General features: G+C 39.9%; 1 protein-coding gene across 3 annotated transcripts in view; it reads left to right on the top strand.

The window, feature by feature from the left end:
- LYST (lysosomal trafficking regulator) overlaps positions 1 to 14,059 on the top strand; it is a 511,246-nt gene that overhangs the window by 144,661 nt on the left and 352,526 nt on the right. For all 3 annotated transcript variants that reach the window (XM_072141114.1, XM_072141113.1, XM_072141115.1), the window contains exon 17: positions 9,426 to 9,599. In XM_072141114.1, coding sequence (XP_071997215.1) covers positions 9,426 to 9,599 — 174 coding nt within the window. The remainder of the gene's footprint in view (positions 1 to 9,425; positions 9,600 to 14,059) is intronic.

Raw genomic sequence — 14,059 nt, 5'->3', positions numbered from 1 at the left:
GCTTATCAAAATATCTGTAAAGCTGTTATATTGAATTGTTGTGATAGTGTTCCACTTGTATGTATGTGTGCTGCTGGGTGGGAGTATAATGCTTTTATTATACTGAGTGAGGCAGAAATGGGTTAATGTGGAAAAGGTGAAGTACCAATTAACTCTGTCAAATGCCTTTTCGGCATCTACTGTTAATATTGTGGAGGGGATGTTGTTTAGTCCGCAATGTTGGAGGGTGGAGATTAACCTTCTAGTGTTGTCTGGTGCTTGTCTGTTTGGGGTGAATCCGACTTGATCACTATTAAATAAATAGTGAAGGACTATGAAGTGTCTATTTGGTAGTAGTTTGGCGTACATTTTTATATTGCTGTAAAGGAGTGATATAGGTCTGAAGTTAGCTGGGGTATCTGGAGATTTTTTCTGGTTTTGGAATTGCGATGATTAAAGCGTTTAACCTGTCTTTTGGGAATTTGCTTTCTTGAGCTGCGATGGAGAATAGTTTTTGGTTTTTGGAGATAGTATCATTTGGCCACTTGTAGAGTATTTTAGGTGGGGAATTCTTGTTTTTAGTGTCTTTTGTTTTAACTTGTTAGCTAATAGGGCTCCTGTTTTTTTGTCTTGTGAGAATAATATTTGGCTTTCGTGAAGCGTAGAGCTTTTTCATATTTATCTAGTAGTATGTTTTGCAGGTGATTTTTGGTCTTCTTTAGTTCTACCGTAGTGGCATAAAACATTGGTAGAATACAGCCAAATATCTTAGTATAGAATTAATCCATCCAAATCCCAAATTCTACCTACGTAAAAGAAAGAGCCAGAACTGTAAGAAAATACAAACAAGAGTGCCAACAACAGAAAATAACATATCTAGGAATAAACACATCCTATGTGCCAATTATATAATGCTAACTTCCCTACGTTATTATATTCCATTAAAACGCAACTGATAGAATACTCCAAACACCAACTCACTTGGTTCGGACATTTAACATATTGATCTTACCAACATTTCTGTATCAATTCAGAACTTTATCCATACAAATTAACAAAACTTTTTTACAGAAAAACTAACTCCCTCTTACAAAAATTTATGTGGAAGAATAAAAAACCCAGAATTGCTGGTTCCGTAATGACCAAAAATAAATAAGTAGGAGGATTAGGCTTCTAGACCTAAGGGACTACTACATAGCTGCTATTTTAGACCAGACTAATTTTAACCACATTGGCGATTAGATAGTAAGGATGAAGTTTGTGTACATATATAAAAATTCTACAGTAACAGCACCCCCTTACTAAACCATATGATCGCCACATATTGGAAAACAACTCCTCCCCCCCCCCCCCAAATCAAACCCTATTATACCTTATTTTGGGCCTGGTAACTTCTTCTTTGGTCCTCCAACCAAAACACATGAAAAATCCCCCTATTAGTACAGCGCTGAGCCGATGGCGATTCGGCTCTGCACCAGAGCCGAGCTGGCATCAGGAGTCACAGGTTGTCAGCGGTGACCTACAGCTGACATCCCCAAGTAACATCCACGGTCAGAGTGGGCTTGGGTGTTTAACCCATTAAATGCCACGGTCAGCTCGTCCGCAGAATTTAACTTGCCTGCCAGAGGTGTCTGCTCACGATCGCTCCCTCCCCCCGCGTGCCTTCTTCGGGTACACAGTTGGTTCCAATGGCAGCGCCAATAAGATAATTATTGAACTCGTATGATGAATGCCGTAGAAAAAAAACTAGAAAAACACCCAAAATTATGATTTTTACCTATTTATTCCCAAAAAAATGCAATAAAAAGTGATCAAAAAAACATGTACTCCAGAATGATACTGTTGCAAAGTACAACATGTCCCACAAAAAAACAAGCCATCAACCAGCTCCGTAGCCAAAAAAGTAAATAATTGGCAAATTTAGTAAAACCTAAGAAAAAATATTCAAGCATGGTATCCCCGTAATTGTATCAACTCATAGAATAAAGATAACATGATTATTAGGCTATACAGTGAACACAAAGAAAAAAAAATCTAGTACAGAATTGATGCTTTTCTACTCTTGACCTCAACCTGTTCTCTCTCCTTTTTCAGTAGCTGATTTCTCTTTTATACTCTTATTTGGTATGTGTCTTTTATCTTTCAAATCCACCGAATGTTTCTAGTTATTCATTTCATAGACTGTGAATAATATAAATAAGACTAGTAGGAATATACTGCACATTGTAAATCTTTTGTATACATTATAGTCAGCTGACTATCCTACTATTTCAATATATTCCTACTAGTCTATTATTAATTTCTTAGACTGTGAATAATATTAATATCTAGAAACATTCAGTGAATTTGAAAAATAAGACACATCAGAGAGCATATAGAGCAGGGCTCCCCAGGGGCTGGCTCTCCAATAGCGTCAATGAAGGGAAGAGCAGTGTATGAAATAATGGTGTGGAGGGGCAGTGTAGGAAATAATGGTGTGGAGGGGCAGTGTAGGAAATAATGGTGTGGAGGGGCAGTGTATGAAATAATGGTGTGGAGGGGCAGTGTATGAAATAATGGTGTGGAGGGGCAGTGTATGAAATAATGGTGTGGAGGGGCAGTGTATGAAATAATGGTGTGGAGGGGCAGTGTATGAAATAATGGTGTGGAGGGGCAGTGTATGAAATAATGGTGTGGAGGGGCAGTGTAGGAAATAATGGTGTGGAGGGGCAGTGTAGGAAATAATGGTGTGGAGGGGCAGTGTAGGAAATAATGGTGTGGAGGGGCAGTGTATGAAATAATGGTGTGGAGGGGCAGTGTATGAAATAATGGTGTGGAGGGGCAGTGTATGAAATAATGGTGTGGAGGGGCAGTGTATGAAATAATGGTGTGGAGGGGCAGTGTATGAAATAATGGTGTGGAGGGGCAGTGTATGAAATAATGGTGTGGGGGGCCAGTGTATGAAATAATGGTGTGGGGGGCCAGTGTATGAAATAAGGGGGGGGGGGGCAGTGTATGAAATAAGGGGGGGGGCAGTGTATGAAATAATGGTGTGGGGGGGCAGTATAGGAAATAATGGTGGGGGGCAGTATAGGAAATAATGGTGGGGGGCAGCATAGGAAATAATGGTGGGGGGCAGCATAGGAAATAATTAATGGTGGGGGAGGCAGCATAGGAAATAATTATGAGGGGCAGTGTAGTAATTAATGGGGGGGGCAGCATATTCAATAATTAATAGAGTGGTCCCAGTATATTTAATAATTAACTGACCCAATTAATTAAATCATTGGGCCAATATATAAAATCGTTTACAAGGGGATGCAGTATATTCAATAATTGATGGGGGGCCCAGTGTATTACAGATGCGGTCACATGTACCCCTAGCACTCTGTTTTCAAGGAATTTCTTTTTTTTTTTTTAAATAAACTTTAGTCTGGCCCTGCAACGGTCTGAGAGGAACAGTGAGCGGACCCCTATGTAAAAAGTTTTGGGACCCCTGATGTAGAGTATATAGAGAGAAAAACAGGCATTAGAAATCAGCTTTTGAAAAAGGAGAGAGAACCTTCGAAACGCTATAGCGATCAAGCCTGACTACGTTCACACAAAGCATATGTGAACAGTTCTCTATAACGAACCTATTCACTGTAAAGGATCATTGGCAAAACATCCAAAGGAATGTAATAAAACCTGGAAGGGCGATGATGCTCCCACTACAAATAGAGGAGATGTACAGCCATTGAAAAGTAATTACGAAAAAGAACGGAGCCACACATGCACAGTAGAATGTTCTGTGAGTAAAATAGAACTATACTTGTTGTTTGCAACATTACACACAAGACTATAAGAAACAATAAGGGCACTTTTTGAAGCCAACTAGCCCACCAATTGATCTGCCTAGTGTAGTCATTGCATCACAAAAGGGAAAATAGTGTGTCTACAATATTGTAACCACATTACCACACATGTCAAATTGCACCTATCTCCATTTAAGTGAACAACAAAAATACTGAGAAACTAGAGGATATATGTCCAACAGTGTTTTTGTCAATAGTGTTACTCTTCCGTATAGCGCTCTATCAATAGACAGCCTCTTTTGCCAAACAGTGCTTCATATATCAACTGTGCAGACAACACTTTGAGACAATCACTAGTATTTTACCTGTACACAATACGCTGCATATTCACTTTTACTTGTTGCCAGTGGGAGGACATGCTTGTTGTCAGTTGGAGGACCTGCTTGTTGTCTAGGGGGAGGGCGGCATGCTTGTTGTCTAGGGGGAGGGCGGCATGCTTGTTGTCTAGGGGGAGGGCGGCATGCTTGTTGTCTAGGGGGAGGGCGGCATGCTTGTTGTCTAGGGGGAGGGCGGCATGCTTGTTGTCTAGGGGGAGGGCGGCATGCTTGTTGTCTAGGGGGAGGGCGGCATGCTTGTTGTCTAGGGGGAGGGCGGCATGCTTGTTGTCTAGGGGGAGGGCGGCATGCTTGTTGTCTAGGGGGAGGGCGGCATGCTTGTTGTCTAGGGGGAGGGCGGCATGCTTGTTGTCTAGGGGGAGGGCGGCATGCTTGTTGTCTAGGGGGAGGGCGGCATGCTTGTTGTCTAGGGGGAGGGCGGCATGCTTGTTGTCTAGGGGGAGGGCGGCATGCTTGTTGTCTAGGGGGAGGGCGGCATGCTTGTTGTCTAGGGGGAGGGCGGCATGCTTGTTGTCTAGGGGGAGGGCGGCATGCTTGTTGTCTAGGGGGAGGGCGGCATGCTTGTTGTCTAGGGGGAGGGCGGCATGCTTGTTGTCTAGGGGGAGGGCGGCATGCTTGTTGTCTAGGGGGAGGGCGGCATGCTTGTTGTCTAGGGGGAGGGCGGCATGCTTGTTGTCTAGGGGGAGGGCGGCATGCTTGTTGTCTAGGGGGAGGGCGGCATGCTTGTTGTCTAGGGGGAGGGCGGCATGCTTGTTGTCTAGGGGGAGGGCGGCATGCTTGTTGTCTAGGGGGAGGGCGGCATCACTGTAGTTAATAAATGTGGTAAAGTGCATGAAAAAGTGACAAGTGCAATAAACAATTAAATATATTCACAATATAACACATCACTTCCCCTACCACTCCATACAAACAAAATATTGATCGCTGTATTAGTACTTTTATGATGTAACAAACTTAAGAGGAATGCAAGTGTGAACTTACTGCATGTGACTTCCTTTTTTTGTTGTAAAAATCTACCCTATTCATTGTACACATTGCTTGAAAAAGGCTCATACCGAGCCGACAAATTGCCACCTATTACTTTGGAATAAAGACACCACTAGCATTGGAGCTGCTTATTTTGTTTGTTCAAAACAAAAGGTGGCTAATTTGAAGAACCTACAATAGAAGACATATTTTCAGTTGATGACGTTTTGGGTGAGTAGTTGTTGAAATGGCTCTCCGGACAGAAAGGGATAGTTAGTTAATAGGGATGTATTGAAGGGTAATTAGGTAAAAAAAAGCTAATGGGGCCAACCCCTTTAGAAAAAAAAATCATACAATGAGATTTTCTACATTTTTAATTTTTTTTTAGATTTCTTTCATAGTTGAAGTATACCGACAATTAATTGACAGACCTCTCCATTCTTTTTCACTGGGAAAACTTGAAAAATCAGCCTGGTATCAAATACTTCACTGTGGAGCTTATTTACTAAGGGTCCCCAGATCACATCTAAAAGCTTACACCCTTCTGTAACACCTGCGAGTGGAGATTGCTCCAACTACGGGTGTTAACTCCTTACAACATGACTGCAGTGTGTAAGAGGCTTATAATGTGGTCCTCTGCTGGCAGTCACGGGTTTTGCCAGAATCCGGCTGTAATACACTAAGCATGCGCAGCATGCTCAATGGATTGCATAAAACAGTGCAATACATCTTGTTCAGTGTTTGAAAAAGATAGTTTACTTGTGCTTGAGCCTCATTAACCCCTTAAGGATGCAGCCATTTGGTAGCTTAAGGCTCAGCCCCATTTTTTGGATTCTGACTTGCTTCGCTTTATATTGTTATAACTTTTGAACACGATTATTTATCAAAACGATTGAGATCATTTTTCCCTAACATGTTGTACTTCATTTTAGTGTTAAATGTTTTGCGTTTATTTACAAAAAAAAGAAAAAAATTATGAATTTTTGAAAATTTTAATCATTGCATTTTGTGGCTTACAAATTGAATATCGATTTTCCGATTATTTGGGGATAAATACTGTTTTGAATGAAAATTTACATATTTAACATAAAAAAAATCCCTATGTAATCAACCCATTTTCAAATCTGCACCCCTTAAACTTTCAGAAACTGTTTTTAGGAGGATTGTTAAACCCTTGAGATCTTCATAGTAATTAAATCAAAATGGAGGTGAAATTTTGAATTGTTAAATTTTGACGGTTATATGTAAATTTAGCCCTAAAATTTACACATTTCCAAAAGAGAAAGAAAAAACCCATATTGGGGCCATGTGATGGCATTTCTTTTGCGGGATGAGATGCTTTTTCAGTGTTATCACTTTTGGCTTGGTATCCCCTATTGCTGAAAATTTAGAAAAACATAAATTCTGTACTGGATTTTTTACCAATAACCTAATAATAATAATAATAATAATAATAATAATAATGTTATCTTTATTCTATGGCCCCTCCAAAGGCAATTTAAATGCAGCGGTCTTGCTGACCACGGTATTTAACGGGTTAAACACCCACGATCGGAGCCCACTCCGACCGCAGGTGTTACACTGGGGTGTCTGCTGTTAGTTAGTCATAACCCAGTGTATCCCGATTCCAGGTCGGTTCAGATCTCGAGCTGAACCGGCATCAGCTCTGCATTCGATATATCAGGCGCTGAGCCTTAAGTCACTGTACTCAGCGTCAGATTTATCGGACACTGAGCAGGGAGGGGTTAATCTCTGTTTTAAGGTTTTCTAGTTGTTTGGTGTTCTGTTCAACAATTAATTGCATCAGATATATTTATCTCCACCCACCTGGTACAGAAAATTTGGTCTTCCAAACCAAAAGATGGACATATCTGGATACGTAATCCCCTTGGAATCATGTTTTTCAAAATGTAATTTTCCAAGGGTAGTTGATTCCACCATAATCTTGTCTCGGTAGTTCCATTGCTGCTTCAGAATACGGCGCCTGCTTCAAGGCGCCAATTATATACTCTTGCTCGAAACTCCATATTTAGGACTAAAACATCTGTAAAAATTACAGGAACTAAATGGGCCCTCCAAAAATAGGTTGTGATAATTTTCTTGAAAATCTGAAAAATCGCACCTAAAGTTATAAACCTTTAAAAGTCCTAAAAAAGGTAAGGATGTTTGAAAATTAATGCCAAGTTAAAGCAGATATATGTAAAATGTTAGTTATCTAGTTATTTTTGTGATACCGTATATACTCGAGTATAAGCCGACCCGAGTATAAGCCGAGACCCCTAATTTTACCACAAAAAAGGGAAAATCTATTGACTCGAGTATAAGCCGGGGGTGGGAAATGCATTGGTCACAGCCTTCCCAGTATATAGCCTGCCAGCCCCTGCCCCAGTGTATATAGCCTGCCAGCCCCTGCCCCAGTGTATATAGCCTGCCAGCCCCTGTCCCAGTGTATATAAAACACCCCCATTGTGCAGCACAACAATACCATTGTAGCGGATGGATCGCACAGAAGATCTAAGGGGGCCGCCGGAAAGGTGAGTTTTGATTTTTTTTTTGACTCGAGTATAAGCCGAGTTTGGGGGGTTTCAGCACATTTTTTTGTGCTGAAAAACTAGGCTTATACTCGAGTATATAAGGTATATATATCTATCTATATATCTTTCCAAAAAGTTGAAAATTTTGAATTTGAAAAACAGGTTTTTTTTACCAAAAAATTTGCCAAATTTCTTATTGCTTAAATTTCTCAAGCAACATGAACTACAATCTCACCTGGATATGTTAAAGCATTCCAAAGTTATGACTACTTATAGTGATGCATGTCAGATCTCAAACAAAGAGCCGTGCCAGGAAGGTGCAAAATGGCCATGTCATCAAGGGGTTAATCTGTATACATTTCTGTTGTGACTAAAGCTAGATGACTGTGGGAAAAAGTATCAGTGAGTTGGACTCCCAAATTCTAACGCCAGATAAATCATGCTGGATGATGTACCTGGAGTAGTTTATAACTGTGGGGTCGTACTTTAGACCAGCTATTAGTTGGTCTAGTTTATGTAGGAATATTCTGACTCTGACTGCATTTTTGGATGTCCAGGTTAGGCCAAGCCCCTTTTCGCACAAGTCGGAAAATGGCCATAAGATGGTCTGAAACCGTCAATAAATGTGGCACACAGGATTTCTGAAGGAAATTTTTTGCGTAATTCTGGAGGACACATGCGGACAAATCTCCCCCTGTATGTATACTTTCATTGTGTAAATACATTTAACTCCTGCAGTACCAGACCATTTTCAATTTATACGTTTCCACTTTTTTTTCTATTTGCAGAGTTGTTTCAGGGCTTGTGTTCTGTGGGACAAATTGTACTTGTGCTAGTGGCACCATTATAAATTATGTGTATTCTGCTGGGAAGCTGTAAAAAATAATAAATAAAAATTCCGAAAGCGGTGGAATTGAAACAGAAAAACATGGTTGCTCCATTTTGTTGGGTGCTCTGCATTTTCGGCTTAAACTATGCTGTCCAGATAATACCATCCCCTTTATTCTTTAGGTCAGTAAGATGATGGTGAGAACAAATTTATTAATTTTGTGCCACTAAAAAAACGTAATGACTCTGCAAAAGAAATTTAGATTGCACCCATATTTTTATATACTTAGATCAATGGAGCTGTTTAAGAATTTTTTGCTTGACCTTTATGTGACTTTTTAAATTTCTATGGTTCACAAAATGGTGAAATAGCAGCAGTTTAGACATTTTGAATGTTCTTTTCTATTACAGGGTTTACCGCATGTGATAATTTTTGTGTTTTTTAGGTCGTATAGGTTGTTTTATTCCTAGGGGTCTGATTTCTTATGCAGTATACACCTCTCATATTACAGTCTGCCTCTGTGATGCCGTTATAGAAATTGTTAATTGGCAGCCATAGGAGCCTCCCAACAGCTCCCAGTTCTCATGGCAACTGATCGGCAACCCCTGATTATGATGGGGAGGGGGGGGGTGCCGATTGGCGAAAATATGGTGACACCAAATGGTTGGCAACTAACAGGTTAACAGGTAACCTCTCACTGTAAGCCTGGCTGCAGACCCCTGCTGATTGTTTTTATTTGCCATTACTTCAACAGTAATTGTTCTGCAATGTTCTTGCTATCCGTAGCTTCTGTTTGTCAGAGGTGAGTGATGCAGCAGTTTATTCATAATGGATACAATGTGTATCCATCATAGAAAATAAATTCTCACTTTTATTATGTAATTTTACAATTGCAGATATGTACAGATGCATAGTTTTTTTTCTTTAACATGTATAACATTTATTTCAGATTGTGGAGATTAGCAACTGTGAAAAAACACAATCATTAGGACTACAGATTGTATTGTCTTTAATACAATATAACCAGCAGAGAATACAGGAAAGTGAAAACTGTGATATATTTCCTATGATTCGTCAAGTTTTAATACAATCAAAATGTATTGTGGGATTTCATATGCTAAAGGTATGTATTATAATAAAACTGGTTTGATGATTCTTATTTAATATCTTAGTAACTGCCTGTAATCATTATGACAAGAACACGAATAAATACAGATATATTTTTATTTAATTGTAGAGTAGCCTTAGTACATCATTTTAGAATTCTAAAAGGAAACCTCCAATTAGGAATCTACCTATTTAGGTAGATCTGACAGAAGGCTACTCCACGTATTTTCAAATCATTTTATATAGCCAAACCTGAATTAAACTTTATCTAAGATTTATGCAAATTATCAGTGTAGGCTATTGGGACGTGGAGTAGCCTGTCCAGCTCTGCATAGCTATGTGTGTGTGTAGAGCCGCACTGGCCTTTGAAGAGGCCGGCATGGAGACTGCAGCTTGTGCACAACTGAGAACAGAAGTGTAACAATGAATCACACAAGGAGTGGGGTGAATTGTTAATGCTAGAGAGAGTAAACACATCTAGTAAAGTCAATATAATGAACAAAAGAAAAGCAGATGTGTATGTAAGCAAAAAATCTTTATTCAACAAAAGGCACAAGTATAAACACACTTAAAAAACCCTAATTGGGTGTACAATCAGAAGACTCCCCAAGTGGTTATAGTAAAATATCTGAAAATAAAGGTCATATGGTGAGCTGGGCAAACAGGTGAATATAAAGTGGAAGTACATAGAAACCAGTAAGCTGGAAATACAAATAGAAGCAAGCCACAGCCCAACACATACAACAGGGATGCAATAAGATTACATTACCGTCAATGTGGACGTGGGGAGGATAGGAGACCCCACGCATATCGCCCGTCTTGTGGGCTTCGTCAGGGGATAGTGATATGATGTTTTTGTTGCCTTTAAATAGCCCTACAAGCTGCCCTGATGCGACTCAGCCGCGAGACCGGAGCGCCGTCAGAACGAGACGTCACTTCCGGTACTGAGCGGAAGTGCGTCAAATTACACACAGAACAGGATGCTTGCGTTCCACTGGGTGGGAGGTGCTTGCCTTACAAGCGCAGCACACCCCCGTCCACCGGGAACCAATCAGGTGATAGAAATATATCAATAGGCGGGATCCCCGTAAGTAATGAAAAACATAAGCATGGACACAAAAAAACCTTAATAAGGTCATTGTGTCTTCACTCCATAATGTTTGGGGAAACCCACAGTGAGGTCAATGCAGAGAAATGTAGCACATCCCAACGTAGAATGTGGAAAAAATAGTCTATTGTTGCGCCCAAAACTATGACTATCAACAGAAATGGAAAACTTAAATTATAGTGGCCGAACTTTACATTATTCTAATTAGCGACACAACAAGAAACTACAAAGAATAAAAAATACTTATGTCCCTAGACCATATAAATTCATTTTGAACACATATAACATATAAAGTGACTAGTGCTACACACAAAACAAACGGAGAAGAATATATTATATAACGGCGCAAATATCGGCGCAGTTAAAGTGCTTACGTTATCAAGTAATTTGAGGTATATAGGAAAATATATTAAACAATAAAATAAAAGATAAATAATAAGTAAAATGATGAAAAAATAAATAAAAAAGCAACAAGGAACACAATATAAATAAGCCGGCGTGTCTGAAGTGCTAGGTGCTAAAGAGGTTACCAACAATTTGTAATGACAAAAAGTAAAGGAAGGAAACTATGATGGACGGCGCGTGAGTCCATATGATGCCAGAACAGCAAGAGAATAAAGCTCATAAGGTACTAATACTAATGCAAAAATTATAGGTATTTATTAAAAAGCGAGTCACACCAGAGTGGCAGGGGACCAAAATGGAAAGAAAAATCTGAAACGCGATAAAATATTTAACCTAATACTACATAATAATCTAAGATCACAAGAAATATATAAAGACGCAGAGACTCCAGGACCAGGAGTGCAAGTAACATGCAGGCAGTAACAAGAGAGACAAGAAGAGAGGGCAGGTAAAAATCCACAGTTGCAGGTATATCCATCAAAGGCAGGGATCAGCCACAAGGAACTACTGAGAACAGTAAAACATAATGACATCCAGAAATAAGGTGTAAGTCACAACGAAATCCTGTTCATAGATGATGCCTGGAATTGTTCATCCCCCAAACGATCAGCCAAGAATTTCTCCCTTTGTGAGAATGTCGAGAATATCTAGGACTTAACAAACATAAAGTTAGTGAATGTAAACTAGAAAAACAATGCCAACCAGTGTGGTGAAGGTAAGTAAGGGACCCAAGGGGAAACCTGTAAGAGATCCGAGGTGAAAACTAAAAGTGCTAGAGAATGTGAGAAGAAAGTGAAGATGTGTGCCGGCAAAAAGGCCAAAAGTATAAGGCACAAAAATTGTGCTTAATGAGTAAGTGTAAGACGTGAGAATGTAAGGGGGGTGATAAAAGTGAAGAAATGAAAAGGGAGAAGAGGGGAAAGGGGGGGGGGCAGGCACATAGCAAAACCTAAGGCAAAAGAAAGAACCTAACACAAGGATGGAGGGCATTATTGCTTATAGTAGCCAGTGAAAAGCAGTTCCTCATTCAATCCCTTGGGAGCGGTAGTATCCAGAGTATAGATCCATTTGGATTCACTTTGTAACAGTTGGTTAACGATATTCCCTTCCCTGATGTTTTGGGTAACCTTTTCCAAACCAACAATGCGCAGGTCTCGGGCACGGCCCCCATGAGATTGCAAACAATGTGAAGCCACTGAAGTAAGCGTTTTACCTCTTTGTTGGTCCACCGCAGCCATGTTTATTGTTGAGATGTGTTGCTGACATCTTCTTCGTAATTCCTGTGTTGTTTGTCCAACGTATAACTTTGGACAAGAACAAGACAATACATAAACAACACCCTTCGTTTTACAATGTATAAAGTCTCGGATTTTATACTTACCGAGATTTACAGGGTCTGTAAATTCGGTGGTGCGTTAGTACGCATGTGGACAGATGGAGCAATCCCTGCAGGGAAAAGAACCCTGTAAGCGAGTCCCACGTCCAAGAGGGGTAGTCGGTCGCTGGAAATGACTTCTGGTAAGTTCATCCTTTAAGTTTTTGGCTCGTCTAGCTATTATTGTGGTTTATCTGTAAGGAACGGTGTGAGTCTGTCGTCACCTTTGAGAATATCCCAATTTTTGTCCAAGATCTTATGTATATCTGACCTTTTGGTTGTTATATGTGGTAATCAACCTCGGTTTTGTACCCGTCGTTCTGGTTTTTACCTGTAATAAATTGGAATGTTCATTGTTTTTTGCATGAATGAATGCCCTGGAGATAGTCTTTTTTGGATAGCCCCTATCCTTAAAACGGGTGGTGAGATCGTGTGCGTGTTGTTTAAAGTTAAATTTATTAGTGCAATTGCGTCTTACCCGCAAGAATTGACCCGTCGGAATTCCATTCCTTAGTTGATGGGGGTGGAAACTGGCAAAGTGTAAAAGATTATTGGTGGCCGTCTTTTTACGGAACAACGTGGTGGTAAGGCCAGGGAATGAATACTTGATGTTGATGTCCAAGAAGTCTACTTCACTGGTTGAAGTATGTGATGTCAACTTGATATGCCAAGGTGGTATAACTGATCAATAAATTTGTGGCAGTACTCGATGGTGCATGTCCAAATAACAAGAATATCGTTAATATAACAAAACCATCGTGCCACATAGTTGACAAAATCCGGGTAATGATAGACCACATTTTCCTCCCACCATCCTAGAAATAAATTTGCGTTTGATGGTGCACACTTTGCCCCCATCGCTGTCCCGAAGGTTTGTTTGTAAAAGACCCTATCGAAGACAAAGTAGTTTTAATGTAACACTAGATGTAATAGGTCCAGGAGGAAGGAGTCATGTCTCCTATCTGCTGACCATTCTTTGTTAAGGAAGTAGGCAACCGCCTTGAGTCCTACCTGATGTTCGATGATGGTATATAAATATTCAACATCAAGGGTCACCAGCAAAATCGGAGTAACTGAATGGAATCCATCGATCCTTTGTATTAGGTGGGTAGTGTCACGAATATATGATGTCAGCCTAGAAACCAAAGGTTGTAAGAAAAAATCCAAATAAGTGCAAAGTTTTTCGTTAAGGCTACCCATTCCTGAGACAATGGGACGTCCCAGAGGTTTTACCAATGATTTGTGCACTTTTGGTAATAGGTAAAAAGTGGGAATAGTTGGTTTCTGAGTCGTGAGAAAATCTGCTTCAGTTTTGTCCAAAATGCCAACCTTTAGGGCTGCTCTTAATAGTCGATCAATCTTGTCCTTAAAGATTTTTGTGGGATCTGAAGGGAGAACAGCATAGAATTGAGGGTTACCCAATTTTCGCTTAGCTTCAAGATAAAGTTTACAATAAATTACAATATTTCCCCCTTTTATCTGCTTCCTTAATTAAAAAGGAAGTATGTTGCTTAAAGGGGTATTCTCGTCTGGGCATTCACATTTCAGTTTGATAAATCTTCCATATATAAACATTTCTTCAATTAGA

The sequence above is a fragment of the Engystomops pustulosus genome, chromosome 3 (genome assembly GCF_040894005.1).
Source record: "Engystomops pustulosus chromosome 3, aEngPut4.maternal, whole genome shotgun sequence".
NCBI classification, from domain to species: domain Eukaryota; kingdom Metazoa; phylum Chordata; class Amphibia; order Anura; family Leptodactylidae; genus Engystomops; species Engystomops pustulosus.
The sequence above is the reverse complement of the archived record's forward strand: the minus strand, read 5'-3'. Positions and strand labels throughout refer to the sequence as shown.